The following is a 23,132-nucleotide window of genomic DNA, read 5'->3' on the forward strand; positions in this document are numbered from 1 at the left end:
ACTGACATCATCTAGGGTGACTGTGTAGGTACAGACCAATGAGGTTCTGCCAAGTGGCAGCCTCGTATTGGTCGAATTTCTTGTGTTTTGATTGGGTCGTGTTTTTCGTGGTGGACCAATTACGGTGTGCCACGTGGCCCAACCAAATGCCTCCACGTGGCACCCCACAGTAGGCCAAAATTTGTAAAGGGTTCGAATGGCCCGGGCAGGGCTCGAACCTTGACCTATAGTTCAACAGATAAGCGCTCTACCAGTCCTCCTATGCAGTGGTTCTTACCTGTATATGGCACCGAGCTCATTTAACTTTTACAAAGGGCGCATAAGGGAGGAGGGGTCGGGCGGTCAGCCCTAGCACCTGGACATCTACTCTCCATACAACCCACAGGGCAAAAGGTTTAGGGGCTTGGGACTTTAGCCCCACCCCTGGTCACACATCTCCCACATGACCACAGCACACCGGCACCAGAGAGAAGATGGAGAGGGGCCTAAGGATTGGCCATAGCCCTGGTCACATGCCCCTACAGAGGACTGTGGCGGAGTGTTAACCAACGAGAGTTGGTGTGGGGACCAGCCCCAAGCCATATGGCCTCCAACATGACCATGGCGAAAGCACGAGGGGGCTACAGCGGTAAGGGCAAGTCGCTAGCCCATCCCTCAACACCATGGGTGACAACATGACCACCCACACGACATATAAGGGCTAAGCCAGCAGGGGCGGGAGGCTACCCTGGCCGCATGGCCCATGTGGGAAAATTATTTCGCATAAGGGTTATTGGGCAATTTAAGTATCCAGCAAAATGCACGTTTGGCGGGTGAATTTGTCGCCTCCGGGGTGGAAAACAGGGCAGATTTGTAGGACAATTAGACTATTGGTTTGATTTGTAGGACAGATAACAGCAAAACTACATGGAGAGCTTGTGGAGCCATCTTTGAGAGTTTATGTCCTTTTGGAGCTCAAGAAGAGTCTACCTAGGGGTTTTTGGACATTCTAGATCCAATGGTGACCTCTATTTGCTTATTTGAGCACATCTAAAGGAACTTTTTGCAGGTTCAAGTTCATGGGTGTATGGATCAATCAATGTTTTGGAGCAGTTCTTGAAGGTGTTTGAGCATGGAGAAGGCCTTGTAGGGGTTTTCTTACCTTCAAAAGTTTACTGCAGCAGCTGTTACTTGCAAGATTCAGCTCTTCTATACTTTTCTCACTATGTCTTGTTGAGGAAAGTTTTATATTTGTCCTTCAATGTGGAATTGAAGTGCTTATATGCTCATGTATGCTCATTTTCAGATGGAGTACAGGGTCTTTGTAGGAGACACCTTGTGTTGCTGATGTTTTCATGACTAACTGTAGGTTGTCATGATGTTTATGTGAGATTTATTTGCAAGAGAACATTTCCTTTAAGGGAAATAGCCACATGTTTTATTAGCAAACTTTTATGTACTCCTTTTCCACTGAATATATGGAGCAGTCTAGCTATGTTGGCAAGCCCAGAGATGTAGCCCAAGAGGGGTGAACTCTGTCACCAAATCCTTTGTTATTGCTCTTCATGAATGCCTGTATGAGTTATGTGATGTTGTGTTGCTTATGCTTAAGTTTACATGTGAAAACTAACTCATAACTTGAAGAGACCTTTTGGAAAACCTGTTTTGTGTTAAGACCCATTTTTCCTTGCAAAGCATTGGAGAACAATCCTTGTTTTTAGGAACAGGAAATTGACCTCCTCCTCCATTTTCAGATCACTACACTTCACACGTGCAAAGAAACTAGGACTTCAATCTGTTTTACGGAAGTCGAGTTGCAGTGCCATCAAAGAATAGCATAGCAAGAAGTAGGAGGTGAAAATACCTCCACCATGGCAGTGAAGGTGAAAAGCATTATGACAATATGCATCTTAGTAGAAGATGGCATCATAATAGAAGCATACTGTTGAAGCAAGAGCTAATGACATCATCAGAGAAGCATGAAAGAATAGCTGAAATAGAAGTCTACATGGATGTAGCAGCCATCATATAAACAAAGTAGCTCTTTAACTCATTGAAAGCATATATAGTACATGTGGTTGAAAGAAAGTCATCTAGAATGATAGAAGGAATTCATCATACATCATCATCATGAAAGGGGCATCTGTCGGATGAGGATAATCTAGATCCTCCGTTGGAATCTTCATCATAAGGTTCACCTCTACTTGCAAGAAGCAACTGTCTCGCTAATCATTTCGCCCTGTGTGGAATACACTGTTTAGAAGGATGATGGTATGACGACAAAGGAGTGCATCAGATCAAAGATGATTGAAGCACCATTAATCAAGGAAAGGAAGTTGTTGAGGGAAGTCTAGATGACCGAAAGGGGAAAAGAGGTATGTATATATTTGATAGAGTCATGTCATCATATAGTTGCAGAAATTAAGGCCAAACGCTCTACCTTGTGAGCATGATCAAGAATCTCTTCCTTTGAAAAGATGCATGAAGGCATGGTTCACATATTGACAAGATGAAATCAACATAATATGTCCTCATATAGAATATGAGGTAGTTGAAAAAGATGAAGGAACTATGAGTTCCTGGAAAGCAATATGTGAAGAAAGAAAAGAAGAGATCGTGAAAGATGCACTTATGGTCACATAAGAAAAAGGGAAGTCAACATCTGATGACTAGAATTGATCATGACATCTCCATAGAGAAGAAGACCATGATAAGATCTGTAAAGAAAGGAGACTCTTGACATATGAAATCTTGGAGATGTGTTTATGAATGTACAAGATGTTGAGGTTGCAAGCAAGCAAGATGTCATGATGAAAGGCCATCACAAAAGGTAACTTTGATTTGATGTTTAGTTTTTATTTTTTTTTAAACAACATCTGGATGGGTTGATACAAGGCTACCAAAAGAGGGTTGTAAATGTCACTTACAACTAACATTCATGTGGTTAGATGAAATATCCTAAAGGAAACATGACTTTGAAAAGGTAGCAGTATGAAGAAAAGACAGATGTGGACTAGAAGATCACTTTCCGATGAAGAGCAGGATGACATGACTGATGTAGCTCGTGAAGGAAAGTGATGGATGGTCGATGCCCAACGACTGATGAAGCCTCCATTATGAAAAGGATGAACTTTATGACATCGAAAAAAGGAGCCCCACAAGCAACTAAGAATCCCATGATCTCGACCTATAGTAGAAAGTTGTTGGAAGCAAGCCCCTGGTTAAGAGGGAGCTTGGACAAGTCCCTGGATAACAGGGAGCTTGGGTATGTTCCTTTTATAGAATGGGTACATTCCTTTATGGGAATAGGTATATCCTCCCTAGTTGAGAGGAAGAGGTAGACACATCATTCTTGTCTTCAATTTGGGAAGAAAGAATGAAGAATTAAGTAACCATCTAGCATCTGATACTCTTTGAGGATGAGGTGGGGAATCCAAGATAAGAGTAGCCGTAGAGGACCGATATTCTTTGAGGATTCGGAATAGAAGATAAGAAGAGTCCCGAAAGAACATACTATGTGAACACCCAAGTGGGGTATGTGCCTTGACAGACAATGATGATGGTGCCTTGACTTGACAATGTTGGATAATATGATGCTAAACAAATGGGTTACCAATCTGACTCTTCTTATGAGAATTCTTCAAATTGAAAATGTTCAAGTACCTTATCTGGATTATGAATACCTCCCAAGTGAAGAGGGAGTGTAACTAGGTTCAGTCTTCATAATTACATATGTAATCATGATTTTTATGTATTTGATGTAATGAGAAAAATAAATTTATTATTGTTGTTCTTGAAGCATGGGTTTTGTTACCCACCATTTTGTGGGTAATATCCCTAGGAGAAAAAATTTCTCCAAGATGGTCCTCAGCTAGCAGCCAGCAACCCCTTTCAGCCAACAGCGAGCTCATTATGCCATTTCGTTGTCGCCAGAGCCAGCCATGTGGTCCCTCGCCCATCTGCCATGATCGTATGTTTGAAGGTGGGCCTCTCGAACCTAAAGGTATGCCTTTTCATTTGGAAATTGACTATTGTAGTTTGCTTATCATGGACATTTCTGGGCATGATTTAATGGAGGGATTTGGAGGAAAGAATGGGCAAGGTTTATTCTCTTGTCCCCTAGACCCCTTTTAAGTATTAACCTGGGATTCTAGTCCCGTGGCATCTCTTTTACCGACCATTTGGCTCTAGGGATGGTATTTCATGGGAAACCCCAATTTTGGTTGCATGGTCTCACTCCCTTATCCACTTATATTACCCTCTTTCCATTCATTATTACCCCAATCATCATTTCTCCCACCTGCGTCCACATCCCTCCACTGGGTCCACATAGGATTAGCATGCCCCTTCCCCTTGCCCACACCTTGGGTCATGGGCAAGCCATGGGCCTCCACGGCAGCGAATTGCACTTCATGGATCCCCATAGCCATTAAGAATTTGCTTGTGGTCCACTTATTGGACAAGGAAGATGCACCTGATCCATCACGCCCAGTTCGCCCCAAATCTACACCATACACTTGGCAGATGATCCAGGACTCGCACGATGATGTGGCATCACCTACACCATCTTCCTAGCCCTTACAAGCGATCTATAGGCATCTTCGATTTGTTTGGAAACCCATGAGGACACTTGTGTGCCCCCACATGTCATTTGGAGCACCACAGGTTGTTACAAGGGGCCAACCCCTTGTCCATTTCTTTTGAGGATCCTACTCTTCATTGTGGTACCCATGGACCTCATTAGGCCTCTTAGAGGGCACTATGACATGCATAGATTATTATTTTACCTCTTGAGAGGCTTACCTTTTCCATTTATGAGCTAGTTTGGTGGGCTTGTCACTAAAGGTTGGATTATTAGAACATTATTTTATTTTTGGGACTTATGTAGGCCAAGGAGGCTAATTCAAAATCCTAAGTTGTGTATAAATACAAATGAGATGAGTTCATTTCTCATCATCGCTTTGGTTTGGATCACTTCTCTCTCTTGAGATTTCCGCACTTTTTCTAGAGGACCAATTGGAGCTTTATGGATGAATTTTGATGTGTGGATATTGGTCACTCTTCTCTTGGAACTTCTCTATTGTCAATTGTGAATGGTTGGATATACTTGGTTACATTGAAGTACATGTTTTTTTATGTAATTATTGTTTACTTTTTTCATATACGTTGGACTAGGATTTTCGTTGTTTTAGGGCTAATTGTTGCATGTATTTACTGCGTAAAATTGTGGAATTTGTCTCTATTATAGCATCTCTCCATGAATGGGCCATGTAATATGAGCGAAATCTCCTAGGGGTGATTCTATCAAAGAATTCGACCTTGATAAGCCATTCTTCTTGCACATCAAACTATAAAAGCTGCAAGGTTGCTTCTCTTGACCTAGAAAGCTAGCGAAGTGATCTTGAGGCCTCCTTGATTGGGAACCAAGAAATCCTACTCATATTCATCATAGACTCCATTCTCTCAAAGATTAAAGCATTGATCTACCAAGGGTGGTCACTAAAACTCATATTCTTTCACCTCCTTCTAGGTCTAGCCAAGTTGGGGTACCAAGGGCATCAATTTCCTGACAAGATAGCCATCAAGAAAATTCAATCTCCTAGGGTCCCCTGCTTTGGCCTTTCCTCAAGCTCTCCAATTTTGAAGCCATTCCGACGATGGAGTTGGGAGAAAAGCCAAGCCCTAGCTCTGAGATCAAAACTTGCCCTGCCATCCCCAAGGCTAGTACCTCATAGGGTCAAAACAGCATCTTCAAGTGAAATTCTTTCTTTGATCCTTTCCTCCACCTTGTCTAACGTAAGAATATCATTGGTTGTTACATACTTTCCTCATACCCTAGACCAGGTCCAGTTGGCTCCATGTGGTCCCGCTCCTTTGAAATACAATTTGTCAAGAACCATCCAGGATACCAATGCTAACAAAGGATTTTAGGGATTGGGGAACTCCTTCACAAATCTTATCCTGCAAACCTAACCCTCAAATCCTCTCTTCATTTCCCTCGAAGACATAGTACCTTGCTTAGAAAGCAAGCAAGCTCCATCCTTCAAACTCTTCTGGGAAAGGGTTTGGTTGGGTCACTCAAATTCATTGACTTATCTTTCATTGGTCACTCCATATATACCAGGTCTCCTCCCATCAGTGAAAGTACGTAAATAGAAGGGAGCCTTAGCTGAAGTGACAGTGAGCTAAGTCTCCATTTGTTGCCCTTGGCCTAGCATTTTCCCTTTAGGGATCCCCTTTAGGTCCCATGCTAGTTTGAGCGGTAATAGGTTTCATGCTCAAGGAAAAATTATTTTTAGGTCAAGCCCCCATTGTGAGCTTCTAGGGCTTGTCATTGAGTCTACAAGTCAAGAAAGTCATCATCATGTATGAAAGACCCTTCTTAGGAATGCTAAATATTGTAAAGAAAAATTATTTGAGTCAATGTTAGAGTCAAAAGACCCTCCAAGACCTCATCACAAGTGCTACAACAAGTCGGCCTTCAAAAGGAGAAACTGGCCAATCTAGAAGGATATGTCGGCCTATTAGGGCTATCAAGGAAACCTATATATAGAGGCATTCAGCCTCATTCCAAAGGGCATCAATCAAGCATTCAAGAACAAGCAAGAAGAGCGAAAAAGAAAGCCAAGAAGCCCAATTGAATAGCGCAGAAAAGAGTGAAGGAAAAACCAAAAAGTTTGGGACTGTTTTGGGCCTCCTACACTTCACACGTGCGAAGAAAATAGGGCTTCAATTTGTTGTAGGGAAGCCAAGTTGCAGTGCCATCAAAGAGTTAAGTATTGGTGACAACAAGGACTATTTTTTAAGATAGATTTCACTAGAAAGAAGGAAGCCTAGCGAAGGGAAAAGAAGACCTCTCCATTTCCTCTCACACGTATGGACTAGGGTTTCTGCAGCAGGGGCCAAAAATTGCAGAAGTTACAATTGGGCCAAAATTGTAGAAAGAGAGGTCGAACTTGCAATCTAGGTGTTGCAAGGTTGAAGTTGAAGTCAAAGAATAAGTTGCAAGTTTAACTTGACAAAAGACGCAAGGTTTGACTTGGTCTTGGAGGAGTCTTGGTCAAGGGTCATACGTCTTGGAATTTGTCAATTGCAGTTCTATAAGTAAAGAAGAATTCTGGTGGGTTTTCCTCTAAGTTGGAGAGGTTTTGGCTCTGGTTAATCACCTATATCTTGTGTCCTCTTGTTTTATTGTTCTTTATGGTTTGGTAGTTGTTTGATGAAAAGAACACATAATAATAAGAAGTAAAAGAAGAAGCAAATTAAGTTAAGCAAAATACATCACAAGAAGTTATCAAGTATAAGAGAAATCACCTAACTTGTTGCCCCTATATTTCTCAACAAGATCCTGAGGAACCATCATTAGCTACAATTTCATGTGTGCAACAAAATTAGGATGAAAGAAGCAATTTTTCAAAACATCAAAAACAAGCAACTGCAAAATATGTTCCACCACACCTTCGAAAACAGAGAAAACAATCTCCGAAAAGAAAGAACACAAAGCTTACAACACCACCAACAAACATGAAAAGAAGGTTACAACCTAAAACCTTGAAGCTTAAGGGGATCATAAGAGGCATAAATGTCAATATACTTGTAGATCAACGTAAACTTTGAAACGGGAACTGATACTGTTACCCGTTTTGAAGAGATAGCAAAAAAGTGACCCGATTTTGAAAAGGAGTGATGCAGAACACACGTTTTTTTAGAGCATAGTTTTTGGCACTTTAATTTTTTTTATGTACATTGCGTTTTAGAATGGTAGTGATTTTCACGCTGATTTTAAAAAGTGGTTATTCTGCATCAGACCCTTTTTTTAAAAGACCTATTTTTTGACTTTAAATTTTCTAATGTATGAAATATAAATAATTATTTTGTAAATTTAATAATTTTGGAAGTGGTCTTCTTCTTCTTCTTCTTGTAGTGAGGTTTTTATTGATTTGCATATTTAAAGAAGAATGTCGATATTTTGCATTTTCGATATTCTACATATTTATACATCATTAATTAAATTTTCAATCCACATGAAATAATTGTCTGTAAAAAACAAATATAAAAATATATATAAAAAAGACAAAAATAAAAAATAAAAAATGTTAAAAAAATTATCTCATAAACCATAAAAGAATTTGGAAAAAAAAAAAAAAATATATATATATATATATATATATAAGTAAAAATTGAGAAATTAAAAAAAAACATTAGCAAAAACTATGGGAAAAAAATTAAAAATAAACTAGTAAAATTAACATTAAAAAAAAAAAAAAATGTTAAAAAAAAATTATCTCACAAACCATTAAAAAATTTGGAAGAAAAAAATTAAAAAATTAAAAATATATATATATATATATATATATAAGTAAGTAAAAATAGAGAAATTAAAAAAAAAAAAAAAAACATTAGCAAAAACTGGGAAAAAAATTAAAAACAAACTAGTTTAACAAAACAAAAAAACAAAAAAAAATTAACGAAAAAAATTAAAAAACTAGTAAACATACATATTTTAAACAATTAAAATTAAAATTAAACAATCATTTTTAATTTCTTTTTAAACAATCTTTTTTTAATTAAAAAAAATATATAATTTTTTTTAAACAATTTTTTTTAATTTAAAAATACAAATTATTAAACCTACATTTTATATTTTGAAAAAAAAAAATTAAAATTTACATTTTTTTTAAAATATCCTTTTTTTATTAAAAAAAAAAATATAATTTTTTCTAAACAATTTTATTTATTTTTTATTTAAAAATAGAAATCATAAAAAATATTTTAATTTTTTTTAAACAAATTTAATTTTTTAATTTAAAATTTACAAAATTATTAAAAAAAATTAAAGTTAATATCAGTTTTTTTAATTAAAAAAAAAAACATCTGGTGGCCCTCCGCCACCCCGGAATAGCCCGCCCGTTCCTTGGAATCCTCGTTGTTTTTCTTACATTTTTATGATTGATTTTTTTTATTAATTGATTTTTTTTTTCGTTTTTTATTTTTATTTTATGTTTTGTTATTTTTTTTTTAACTTTTTTTTGTTTTGTGTTTTTTCATTGTCTTAATTTTTTTTCTTAATTTTATGTTTTCATTATTTTTTTAAATTTAATGTTTTTCTGGGTCATGATAAAATATTTTATACCATTATTTCGAAATGTTGAAATTTTACTTTTGAAAAAAAAAAAAAAAGTGTTCTCCCAGCATTAACACTTTTCGTTTTGAGGGTGTTTTTTGGATAATTTTTGCGCAAAAAATTGGTTTTCAACGCCACTTTTAGAACATGTTGAAAATTTACCCAAGAAAAAAAGGTGTTATTCCAGCATCAACACTTTTTGTTCTTAGCACTGTTTTTGATGTTTTTTCGAGGGTTTTTGGCCAGAGTTCCCGTTCTGAGTTTATGGTTGCCATTTCAAAGTTTACATTGATGTAGATTCTAGCAGTACTCACAATTGTATAAACATTGATCTTGCTAGAGAACTTGATCTTTGTGTATGACCAATCAAGGACCTGACCATGACTGTCGCTACTGGGCAATGTTCGAAAAGATAAGAGAATGTCATAAGGTTTCAATCCAAATACAAGAACTAGAGCTACAAACAAATTTATTTTCCCTAACGTTCAATGAAATGGATATAGTACTAGGGGCAAAGTGGCTAATACAATTAGGAAGCTATACTACAAACCTTGAAGAACAGTTCATGGAATTTAACTGGCAAGGACGACATTATAAATTATATGGTGTTAACATTTCCAGCTTCAAGGAAAGTGCAAATACACATGAGGACTTCACCAACTCAAAAGGCACAAACAAAGTCAATGTAAAAGATGCCATTCCATAAGTAGTGTGTTCAACTAGAGAAAACCCTTCTTGTTAAGCTTTGAGGACAAACAATCTCTAAAGAGGGTGGCAATGTTATGAATAAAATATTCATAAAAAATTTATATTAATTAATAATAAATTAAATCGTTAAATTAATTAATCATTATTAATTATGAAGGGCAAAGCGTCAAAAGTTGTGACCATTCACCTTCGTGACCAGTCAATGCCTATATAGGCACATCGCGACAAAGGATTGGAACCACCATTCAAATTTTATTCAATAATACAAATACTTACTACATACACAGTCTACACACAATTACCTTTGCATATTGGCGTTCAGTTTGCTACAACTTGCAAAGCCATGTGGTCTCACAACTTATCAGACTTGTCGCCATGTACTCGGCCTTGGTTGAGCTAACTGCCACTGAGTGTTGCTTCCTACTATACCATGAGATCATAGCTAATCTCAAGCTGAAACAACCACCTGAAGTACTCTTCCCGTTCACTACATTCCCTTCCCAGTCTGAATATATGTAACCCTACAACTCCACTCCACCAACTCAGATAGACCTCAAACCATACTCCATTGTAACACGAAGATACTGGAGCACATGCTTTGCTACCACCCAATGAACCCTCCTTGACTCCACCATGAATTGGTTGAGTGTGCTCACAGAAAATCAAATATCCAACCTAGTGTTGATCAGCTACGTCAAGGACTGTCAATTGTTTGTACAAGGTGGGATCCACCAACTCATCCTTAGAAGAACTTAGCTTCCTCAAGTTCGTGCTCATAGGTGTAGACATCGACCTGCAATCCTCCATCTTGAATCTCCTCAAAGCTTCAACTGCATACTTTCCCTACCCAAGGAAGATCTCTCATGGCTGCTACCACGTCTCCAATCCCAAGAAATAACACATCAAACCAATGTCCTTCATCTCGAACTCCAGAGCAAGGTCCTCCTTGCACATCCCAATGAGCTTCCTTGACCCCGCCATGAAGAGATTGTGAACATAGAGGACCAAGATGTGCGGCTCACCCTCAACAAGTACATAGTACAAGTTTGAATTTGCCTCACTCTTGGTGAAGCTTAATCCAAGTACATACCCATCAATCCTGGAGTACCATGCATGCGGTGCCTTCTTAAGTTTCATATAGGGCCTTCTTCAATCTCCATACATAGGACTCCCACCCATGCACCTCAAAGCCCTAAGGCTACTCAATATATACCTTTTCCTCAATCACCGAATTGAGGAAGCCAATCTTCACATCCATCTCATATATCCTCCATTCCATCTATGATGGAATAGAAATGACTGCCCTGATAGATACATATCTGGAGACACGAGCAAATGTCTCACCATAGTCTACTCCCTCCAATTGGGAGAACCCTCTCGCCACGAACCTCGCTTTGTACTTCTCAACACTACCATGTACTACATGCTTGATCTTGAAGATCCATCAAGAAGTTGTGAAAATTCCTCAACTGGAATCCCTACTACAATAATTGATGATATTACTCCTATTTGTTAAATTTCTTTAAACAAATTACTTGCACTTTCCTACGGAAAATATCATAATACATACACTGCAGGCTTCACTTAATTAAATATCATGCGCAAACAAGAGACTGAGCAAGAAAGAAAATACAACACAATAGACACCATTATTTTTGGACAATCGTCCCTGGAAAAACACACTGCGGGAAAACCGGTGCAACAGATTTGAGGGTTTATTATTATTAAGCAATAGCAAATTCTGAATACATCTCTGAATACCTCTCTGGTTATTCAGTTATAGGGAGAAATATTAGCAGAAAGATTTGTGAGATTACCTCACACAATCACTGTGAAAATCCTCGTTGATCTGCACACTGGATGAAGTGCCTCTGGCCGGCCCTACACTGCCTCTGCGTAGTCCTCACGCAATCCCTGCGTCAACCTCTCTAGGTACTGCGCCACCCAGTTTGTTGGTTGATTTGTTGCCCGGAGTCTCTTCTCTCAGCCTCCTGGTCTCACACCCCAACTCCCGGCTTCTGAAACTAGCTCTGCCAAGCAAAATCTCGGACTCTCTGTCACCCTCTGTGATGCCTTTGTGTGGCCCTTCATGGCCCTGCGTCAGCCTCTGCGTGAGAGTTGTTGGATCACTCTCTGCCTCTCTGTGTTGATTGTTCTTTGGCTGAGAAAATCTCTCTCTCTCTCCAGATGCTATCCCTACCCCTCCGCTACAAGAAATCTCCTCGATTAGAACTTCCTCCTGAGAACTTCTCACTTCAGAAATTCGATCTCTTCATCTCTTGGTGTGTTTCCCAAATGACCCTCAAGCTCCCGTAAATAATCTTCTCGTTGACATTCAACGGCCCAGATTAGAATCTAATCAATGGCTAGGATCATTTTAGCTTGATCTCCGTCTTCTTCTAGAAGTTACACCCACAATTAGATTTAATTTCCTAAGTTTAGACTTAGGTTCCCATTAAAACATATTAATTATTTTAATAAAATTGTCTCTGGGTGGAATTTCCCAAAATGCTTGATGGGTTCTTTGGAATGCGTGTGCCCAAGCCTCCTTGCAAAATTTGAGGCCTAGAGCACATTCGATGCTACCCCAAATCAACACTCCCTCTTAACGAGGAATGTGCTCTAGCAATATACGTCGTTGCACACTGCTCTAACTCTAAAGCATCGTCCTCTGCGTTGTTGATGTCTGACACGATGTACACCAACTACTGAGTTGTTGATGTAATTGTACCACTGCTAGCACTGTCACTGTCAACACTGCATCTGCACTATAGCTCCCTCTCAAGTGTTGCATCTGTGTTGCTGCTAGGACTGCCATTGCCAACTGCAAACTGTTGCTGCTACTCCATCAGCAATGGAAAAACATCCAAAATTATTGAACTAATTGTGTTCAGCATGATACCACGTGAACGTTGAAGCCTAACTGTTGTTAGTCTCTGCACTAACCCTCTGAATATATTGCGTTGTTGTTGACCTCTGCTTTTTGCCATCTTCACTGCTGCCAACTCTGCTCTGCGTTTCTCAAACTATGGTGCCCCTAGCCACTGCAACTGTCCCCCCAACACTCCTCGTCACCATCCGAGACTAGTCCATCTTGTTTCTCCTTATCTGGGCTCCCGTAGCAAGGTATTGATCTGAGAGGTGGATTTCTCAAGGATCTTGCCCATCTGTAGCTCTTTCAAACTACAACTCCAAATCAGCACACCTCCCTCCTGGAGGTATCTCGGTTGTCATGGCGAACTCTTCCTCTTCGATCTTCGCGGGCGCAGGCTTCGGATCGTGTTTCTCATCCTTGTCCTTCTTCTTGAGAGGACACTGAGTAGCATAGTGACCCATCTCACCACACCTAAAACACTTGATCTTTGAGATGTCCTTCTTACGTCTCTGTTGCTCCTGATGTCCCTTCGATGCAAGGTTGCATTATGCTCCTCCTTTGGGCATCGACCCACTGCTCTTGCTCCTTCCGTCAAGTTTAACCTTGATTAAATCTCTCCTCAACTCCTCTTGTTTTAGAGTTGCCCACATCTCATCCCAATTTGGCAATGTTGCTCTACCCACGATACTATGGACAAAGACTTTCCAATCATCAAAGACAAAATTGAGGGCTAGTCTAACCAACTCTGAATCCTGAGGTGTAAGCCCCGTAGCAAACAACTCATCACAGGTTTCCTTCATCTTTGTGAGGAATGGATCCACACGCTCCCCCTTCTGCATCTAAGTAGATCTTAGCTTCTGCTCCAAGTACATTTTCCGCTGCTTGGAATATCCCTGACATAACGTAGCCAAGGCATCCCACATCTCCTTAGCAGTCCCTTTGCTAGCGACATGACATACCATGTGATCCTTTACTCCATCAAGGATCATCCTTTTGGCCTTCGCCATCTCTAATTTGTACTTCTTCAATGGATTTGCATCTGCAGGGACAACCACCACGTTGTCAACGTATGTCTTGAGGGCATGCTCATCTAGAAGGAATGACATTCTAGCCTTCTAGATGACGTAGTTGGATGCTCCATCCAACCTGTCTTGATCCCTCAAGCCACTGGTTGCCATTTCTACCACAAATGTTGAAAATCTCCTCTCTCTTTTGCGCTGCTGCTGGGCTACCCTACGCACTCCCTGCTAGAGCTAGTAAAATTGTTGCCCCTTGCTACTCCTCAACTATAGAGAATTCGAATTCCTTGGCTAGGAATTCTCTAAGGAAGAAATTCACTCAATGGTGCTTCTCCTCTTTCTTCTGACGATCTTTTGCCCAGCAAACTGCCTGCAGAAAAATCTGCGTCCCACCAGCTTTCCTCACGCTGAGGCTTCAGCGCTGCTCCCTCTGCCCTGACAAAAATTTGAACTGGGAGTCCTTCTCTCCGTCAACTCACTCGAAGAGAGACTACCTCGAAATTTCAGCCCTCCAACTAAGAACTGCACAAAAACTTTGGGGTTTCGAACCGCTGCCTCTTGCAGCTTTTTCAAAATCCCTCTTTTGCTTAGCGCTGGATCTACCGACTCTGCTCTTCTTGCTTCACCTGCAGCTCTGACACCATGTGAAAATTCCTCAACCGAAATCCCTACTGCAGCAACTGATGATATTACTCCTATTCATTAAATTCCTTTAAATAAATTACTTGCAGTTTCCTACGGCAAATATCATAATACATACACTGCAACCTTCACTTAATTAAATATTATGTGGAAAAAATAGACTGAGCAAGAAAGAAAATACAACACAATAGACACTGTTATTTTTGGACGATCATCCCCAAAAAACCCAATGCGGGAAAACTAATGCCGCAGATCTGAGTGTTTATTATTATTAAGTAGTAGCAAATTCAGAATACATCTATGAATACCTCTCAAGTTATTTAGTTACAGAGAGCAATACTGGCACAAATATTTGTGAGATTACCTCACACAATCAATGAGAAAATCTTGGCTGATCCAGACACTGGATGAAGTGCCTCTTGCAAGCCCTACACTGCCTCCCCGCAATCCTCACGCAGTCCCTGCGTCAATCTCTCTAGGCACTTCGTCACCTAGTTTGTTGATCAATTTGTTGCCCGAAGTCTATGCTCTCAGCCTCCCAATCTCACACTCCGGCTCCTGACTTCTGAAACTAACTCTGCCAGCAAAATCTCAGACTCTCTTTCACCCGCTGCGATGCCTCTGTGTGGCCCTTCGTGGCCCTACGTCAGCCTCTGCGTGAGAGTTGTTGGATCACTCTCTGCCTCTCTTTGTTGATGATTCTTCGACTAAGAAAATCTCTCTCTCTGGATGCTATCCCTGCTCCTCAGCTGCAAGAAATCTCCTCAATCAGAACTTCTCACTTTAGAAATTCGATCTCTTGATCTCTTGGTGTGTTTCCCAAATGACCCTCAAGCTCCCTTAAATAATCTTCTCCTTGACATTCAACGGCCCAGATTAAAAGATAACCAATGGTTAAGATCATTTTAGCTTGATCATCATCTTCTTTTAGAAGTTACACCCACAATTAGATTAATACCCATTAATATTTTTAATTTCCTAAGTTTAGACTAAGAGTCCCATTAAAAAATATTAATTATTTTAATAAAATTGTCTCTGGGTGGAATTTCCCAAAACGCTTTCTAAGTTCTTTGGACTACATGTGCCCAAGCCTCCCTGCAAAATTTAAGGCCTAGAGCACATGCGATGCTACCCCAAATCAACAGAAGTGACCATTGCCTTCCCTTCAGGCCTTAGTACTATCTCCCACACATTATTCCTCATGATGGAACTATACTCTTCCCCCATGGCATCCCTTCAAACTTGTTGGTCTACTGCCTCCTCAAAGGTATAATGCTCAAACTCACTAATGTTGCTCATCAAGGCCAAATAACTGGAAAATTTGGTTGGTGATCTGCTCTCCTGGAAACCACTACTAGGAGACCTCCACATATTCCTCACCTTTGATCTCACTCCTGTAAAAGCCTCCTCAGGAGTCATGCCCTCCACTGCCCTATGAGGACTACTATTTTGCAAGTATATAGTCATATTACATGCCTCTTCCCATATGTACATAGGCATATCCTGATCATGGATCACGGCCTTGGCTGCTCTGACTATGCTCCTGTTCTTCCTCTCTGCCACTCCATTTCGTTGCGGATTGTAGCACATTGTCATCTATTTCTCGATTCTTGTGGGGAGGAAACCTGCCTATCCTTTAACCGTAAGATGATGGCTCTACAACTCCTCAAAAAGCCATTGGTGTAGAACTCTAGCTTAAAACATGGACAATGTATGACTCACCATGATAGTTTGATGATTGTTTGGATCAGAACTACTCCTTGATTTGTGGATTGGATGGATAATGTATCTGGTCCAAGAGGGGGGAAAGCCTAATCATATCACATGATTAAATAAATAAGCAACATTGGAATCAAAGGAATGCAGCCAAGGGAGACATGGGTGGCAGATTGTCCAGGAATATCGTAAAAGGAGGTGGTGTGGGAGAACATGGTCTGGTGGTCAAGGTCAAGCAAAATAAATAATAGACAAAATGTATTGGTGCAAAAACCTCCAGGGCATGGATGTTCGTCACTGGTGGATTCCAGCATTTTTATTATTCATTTCCTTTGTGATATTACAACATAAAAATGAAAGCCAATTTCCTTGAAGACGTTCAAAGAAATGAAATTGGCTGCACAAGGATGGCAAATAATTTTCAATTTTTAAACAACATAAGAAACACACAATGGAACATATAGGCAGTTAACTGTATCAAGTCATCTTCCTTGATTAAAAAAAAAACAGCATAATAAAACATGAAAGCAAATATAATAGCAAAAAAAAAATATCAGTTTAACTCATAAAGGAACATTTCATACCTCCATAGAAAAATTATCAATTCTGTATGGTATAAAACCAGTATCATCATCAGAAAGGAGAATCAGATAAGTCCCAAGAATCCCATCTGAATTATCAACACTTTTCACATCTCCAACTGCTGCATTAGCATTCTGCACTTCAACACGTACCATCTGTAATGCACCAGTCACATAGTTACGCAGTTTCACCAGAGTATCTCCTAACTGATCAGGGTGGAAGCTACCAGACCAATCCCATCCAGGTTCATCAAATCGGACACATACAAGAAATTCCCTGCCACAATAGAAAGTAGAAAGAAAGGAGCATTCAGAGTTGAAGATGTAAAAAATAAAGCCATTAGAGAAAGGTTTAAACATTTCAAATCAGAATACTACAAGACCAGCTATCGAATAGTTCGTAAAATAGCAACTCCCTTCTCCAAAAGCAATCAGACAACAATACAGATTCAATAGAGAGGATATCTTAATGAAGTATCAGAGATGGTTAATTTTCTTCTGCATAAACATGGAGACATAAGTGTCTCTCCAAAGCCTCACAATAGAAGATTAACAAATTCACTGTACAAACTGGTAAAACAATTTTTCCGCCCATCCTTGTTTAATTTAAAGTCTAAATATGAAACATGCAACTTAAAATTTAGATATAGGTAACTTACCTTGCCATTGCTAAAAAGTCATCAGCTCTCTGAAAGCTTGTGTAAGCAGCATTAAAAAATGTATTATACATGGAAATTGAGGCAAAAGTAAAATCTGTAGAGCAGGTTATCTAAAAAAAATAAGCTTAAACAATCATATTGTAAGATCCTGCCAAGAGTGTAAGCATCTAGGTAGTTTCAGTGAGAGGCCAGCCCTCTCCAGACCTTGTTTCATGGAAAGAACATCTCATAGTACACTCAAACAATAAATCATAGAAAACCAAGTCATTAAGAAGCAGAAAGGGGGCCTTTCTAACCTTCTTTATACTAGTAGGAAGATACTCATCAATAGTGATATATTCTTCTTACATCCTCCACCAGTCCTAGAAGACGACAATTTTTTTCACTTCCTTTACTTCTTTCATGAACAGTATTTTGAAACTAAATCACCATGCCAAATTATGGAATATCTTCTTGCCATTAAGCTGATGATGTTGGCCTTTTGGGTTAGTCCACGAGTGTTTTCTCCTTGCTTGGAGAGTGCTATGGATGTTGGTGGCAGATTTAAAATTTTGAACACACAAGTTGAGGAGGAACATTGGAGTTTATTGACCACATTGATAAACATGAGAGTAGCATTGAGCACATGATGGGGCATGCAGCACACAATTGGAGAGGAGGCACCTTGCACAAGGACACTTGGATAGTGGACCACTATAGAAGAGGGATCGTTGTACTAGCACCTTGTTAGAGTGCACAGCATCTTGGAGGAGAGATGTTGAGACCTGTTAGCCATCTACTTGCATGGGTAGCCCTAGGAGAAAAAATTTATCCTATGATGCAATTTTCCAGCCAACAGCCTCACCACGATCCATAGTAGTCTCAGAAACCTCATGCCCACTATTATATCAGTTTGTCCACTTGACTAGCTTACTCATCCGATCAAGGTGGGGACATCAATTCTGAAGTACATTTACCATTTTTGCATGCAAGTGCTTTCATTTAATGTCTTTGACATTCTAGTATGGATCATGGGTTAAAATTGAATGATAGATCATGATGGTTGAGATGTATACTCATTCCTTTATGTCACCTTGGTGATTATCATTTGCTTCTAGCCCAAAGTGACCTTCCTTAGGGTTTTTCCTTTCACTATCTAGGAGGGGAACAAATAGGAAGCTCTGAATGTGGTAGTGTTCCATGAAACTTATATTTAACACTTCTCATCATTCCCTTATTCATTCTCCCATCTTTTGATTGGTCATACAGGTTCCCTATATACCTCATCCTATCAAAAGAATAAACTTGAAATGCCTGATGTTGATGCAACTATAAGAAAAGAAAAAGCATAAGCCAAAAGTCAAATGAAAAAAATGGTAATTAATGCAAAGCAAATAAAAAGCCAAATAACAGCTTGAGCTCTATGTAATGAACTAAATATTCATAACTATATATGGGGTTAAATTAAATAATAAAATATTAAAATATTAATAAATTAATAACTTAGACAAAAATCAAGCTACTTAATTAAGTTTGAAGAGGCATTAGTCAAAAGACATGCCTCTCTGCATTGGCATGGCCAGTCAACTCCTTTATAAGGAGAACGCCATGGCCATGTAAAAATATTCATTCATTCATTATTTTATAAAGTATTTAATACATACATAAATTATGTTGTGTTTCAAGTTATTGAAATCTAAGTAATCGAGCATACGAAAAATCCCTGTACCAGTGGTATCAGAGCTATTCCTATCAAGCCAGCACCACACTTCCCCGTGGGTCACCGGCCCTGTGGGCCCTCCACATTTAATCGAGTTGTCGTTGCCATCCGCTACAAACCTCCGTCCCTATTGACTCCCACCTGCTGCCTAAATTCCCCAACCATCTTTGTCTATATGCATCTCTGTCGGTCGCTTTTGTCCCCACTGTGTGTCACACCTGTCTCGTGCTCCGTGTAGACCATCGACCTCCCCCACCTGCATCGCGGTAAGCCTCAATCCGTCTTGTCAGAATATGCGGGCACCTGGCCGAAGACCGATCACTACTCCCAAAGGCACTGGGCCGAAGACCAATCACTACTCCCGCAGGCACCGGACCAAAGACTGCACTTTTATCTGTCATCGTGTACGCAGTTCCGACGCTGCCCAATCCATAAACACAGTCAACCATTGCTCGTCAGCCGCAATCTGGTCAAACCTCCCCCGACGTTGTTCTGCCACATAATCCATCACCACTTTGCTCTGTCAGCGAGGGTAGAAGAAAAAAGTCATCATCCTTTTCGAGCCACAGTCAAACAATGTGACCGATCACGATTCAATCCGTTTAATTTTATTTATTTATATACCTATATAATTTATATATCATAAAGTTTAAAAATATATATATACATATTTAACAAAAAAAAAATCTAAAAAATTGGGTCTAAAAATCTAAAAATTCAAGGAAAACTCGACAGACTGCAAAATGCCTTCCCAACGTCGTATGGAAGCAAGACGATTTTGGGAAGACTCAAAACGACATGGCACAGAATATCTGAGCCATAAAAGACATAGTGAGCCAATCTAATAAAGGAGCAAGCCACCTTCAGCCACACAAAGTCCTTGAACCTCGGAAGATGAAAATTCTCCAAACACTGGATTTTTGAGGCACAAGTAGTCGAGAATACCGCAACTCCACTTCGAAAGAAGTCAATACTATACTAAGTCTTCTGAAAGGATCCATCTTAAAATTAAAAACGAATTACCTAAGTATGATGGTAAAGACCATAAAGGCATCGTAGTATCTGTATGGGTAAATAAGATGGACGCCATTTTTTTGGCAAACCCACCACTCGGGGAGCAAGAAAGGGTCATGACTATATCCAACTATCTAGAAGCAAAAGCATATGATTAGTTTCTATGGTTGTCTTCTAAATGTGCAGGTTACTTGTCCAATTGGCAAAATTTTAAAAACACCCTCCTGAAAAGATTTCATGACAAGGAAGAGGATGATGTATACGAGAGATTCGTTCACCTCAAAAAGAAAGGAATGGTGAGTGAATACACCCACAAATGGGAAGTGTTTGCAGTAAGGCAAAGAGGATTTTCAAATGAAGAACTATTAAAAATGTATCGTTGTGGCCTTAAAGATTATATTCAGGAAGAATTAAAATTACATAAACCCAAAACCATTGAAGATGCCAAACACGCAGCTATAATTATCGAACGAAAATATAAACTCCATAAGGCACCATATGCCAGTAATGAGAAATCAAATAGTTATTCCAAAGGGAAATCTAGTAAATCTTCATCAACAAACTCTGGCAAGTATGTTCCACCACCAATGCGCAATGGAGGAAGACAACAATCTAACATTGAAAGGAAAAAAGATGGCAAGTGCTGGACATGCGGAGACAAGTATTAAGCAATACACAAATGCGCAATGCAAAAACTTTACAACTGCGAAGCAAAACAAGAAGAAGAATCTTCAGAAGATAGCTCTGACGAAGAAAACAATGAAGAAAATGCAAACCTTAATCCAGAATCAAAAGAGTATATGCCACGAATTTCTCTGGGAGCCATCACAGGGATAGCTCAGCCACAGACACTAAAGATTAAAGGTCACATCAAGAAGCAAAACTTTATCATTCTAATAGACTCATGGAGCACACACAATTTTGTAGATGTCAATGTTGCAAAAAAACTGAAAATTTTTACTTACCCTGTAGCAGATTTAAAAGTTATGGTAGTAGATGGGAAACAAATAGATGGAGTAGGCAAGTGCCATAAAGTTAAATTGCAACTAAGCGAATATGAAATGGAGTCCAGTTTTTATACAGTTCCCCTAGGGGGAGTAGACGTCGTTTTAGGGATACAATGGTTACAAACACTAGGCACGTATTCAACTAATCACCAAAAGCAGTTCATTAAATTCAAATGGGATGGAAGGAAGTATAAGATGTTTGGGTTCCAAGCTCCACCCACTCAAGTCATCTCTGCTCAACAGATGAAAAAACTTGTTCGCAAGGGGGCCACAGCGTATGTTGCACAATGTCAGCAGTTGTAGTTATTATCGATAGAAGGGACTCACTAGCCATCAGAAATTTCATCCTTGATCCAGAAATACGAGAAAGTTTTTCAAGATCTGCGAATGAAATTACCCCCTGAAAGGCAAATTGAACACATCATTGAAGTCAAACCAGACTCAACACCAGTAAACGTTAAACCGTATCGTTATCCCCATCATCACAAAACAGAAATAGAACGATTGATACAGGACCTGTTGAAGCATGGAATCATTACGAAAAGTAGAAGTCCATATGTTGCACCTATAGAATTGGTCAGAAAGAAAGATGGATCCTTCTGATTATGTATAGATTACATAGGGTTAAACAAAATCACTATCAAACATAAGTTTCCAATTTCGCTCATTGATGAAATGCTAGATGAACTACATAGTGTAGAATACTTCTCAAAATTAGATCTAAGATCAGGTTACTACCAAATACAGGTAAGACTAGAAGACGTCGAAAATACATCATTCAGAACTCACGAAGGGCACTATGAGTTCAAGGTTATGCCATTTGAATTAACAAACGCACCAGCCACCTTCCAAGCTACCATAAATGAACTCTTCCACCCATACTTGTGGAAGTTTGTGTTAGTCTTTTTTGACGATATCCTTGTTTATAGTAAGACATGGAAGGAACACCTCAATCATCTAGAAGAAGTACTATCTATATTGGAGAAGAATCAATTCTATGCCAAATTATCGAAATGTACCTTTGGGCAAAAAGAAGTTGAATACCTAGGAGATGATATATCAAAAGAGGGAGTCAAACTAGACCCCAACGAAATTAAAGCAATCAAAGAATGGCCCAAACCCAGGAACATGTCCAAGCTAAGAGGCTTTCTAGGTCTAACCGGGTATTACAGAATATTTATAAAAAACTATAAACATCTGACAGCACCCCTGACCAACTTGTTAAAGAAGAATGCTTTTTAGTGGAATAACCAAGCAGACAAATGTTTCGAGAATCTAAAAAAAAAGTAATGTCAACGACACTGGTACTGGCGACTCCTGATTTCTCCAAACCATTCGTAGTTGAATGTGATGCTTCAGGGTTCGGAATTGGAGTCGTGTTAATGCAGGACAACCACCCTACAGCATTCGAGAGAAGGAAACTTAATAAACGAGAAGGCTTGAAATCAACATACCAAAAAGAGATGCTCACCATCATACATGCTTTAACAAAATGGCACCATACTTGCTTGGAAGTAAATTTTCAATCCGAACCGACCACAATAGTCTGCAATTCTTACTTCAACAAAAGACATTGTCAACAGAATAGCAGAAGTGGATGGAGAAGCTATCAACCTTCGACCTAGAGATACTACACAAGAAAGGTAAGGAAAATGTTGTAGCTGATGCACTTTCCCGTAAGGATGAAGACAACACAACATGTGTCGCCATGTTGGTCATTCCTGAATGGCTAGACGAAATAAGAGTTGAATATGCCAAAATAGATTGTAATTCTATGATTGAAAATATCCATCAATATACCAACTTTGAGTGGAAGAATGACATAGTATGGTACAACGAAAGTATTTACCTACCACCAACATCCAAATTTAAGACGAAAGTAAAGGAATCACACAGTTCTCCTACAGCCGAACATGTCAACTTTTTCAAAACTTACTACAACATACGACAATCATTCTATTGGAAGGGTATGAGCAAGGAAGTCCAAAAGTATGTTGTGGAATGTGATGCTTGTCAAAGGAATAAGATTGACAATATCCCAACCCTTGGGAGGAGATTTCGATGGACTTCATAGAAGAACTACCTGCATCTGACGGTAAGGACAAGATA

General features: G+C 39.3%; 1 protein-coding gene across 1 annotated transcript in view; it reads right to left on the reverse strand.

Moving 5' to 3' along the window:
* Window positions 1-23,132, reverse strand: part of LOC149248834 (uncharacterized) — a 265,848-nt gene that overhangs the window by 154,144 nt on the left and 88,572 nt on the right. The window contains exon 17 of the mRNA XM_089451173.1: window positions 16,648-16,921. Coding sequence (XP_089307299.1) covers window positions 16,648-16,921 — 274 coding nt within the window. The remainder of the gene's footprint in view (window positions 1-16,647; window positions 16,922-23,132) is intronic.

The sequence above is a fragment of the Pinus tabuliformis genome, chromosome 7 (assembly GCF_031772625.1).
Source record: "Pinus tabuliformis cultivar Carrire ecotype Pingquan chromosome 7, CPIR1, whole genome shotgun sequence".
NCBI lineage: Eukaryota > Viridiplantae > Streptophyta > Pinopsida > Pinales > Pinaceae > Pinus > Pinus tabuliformis.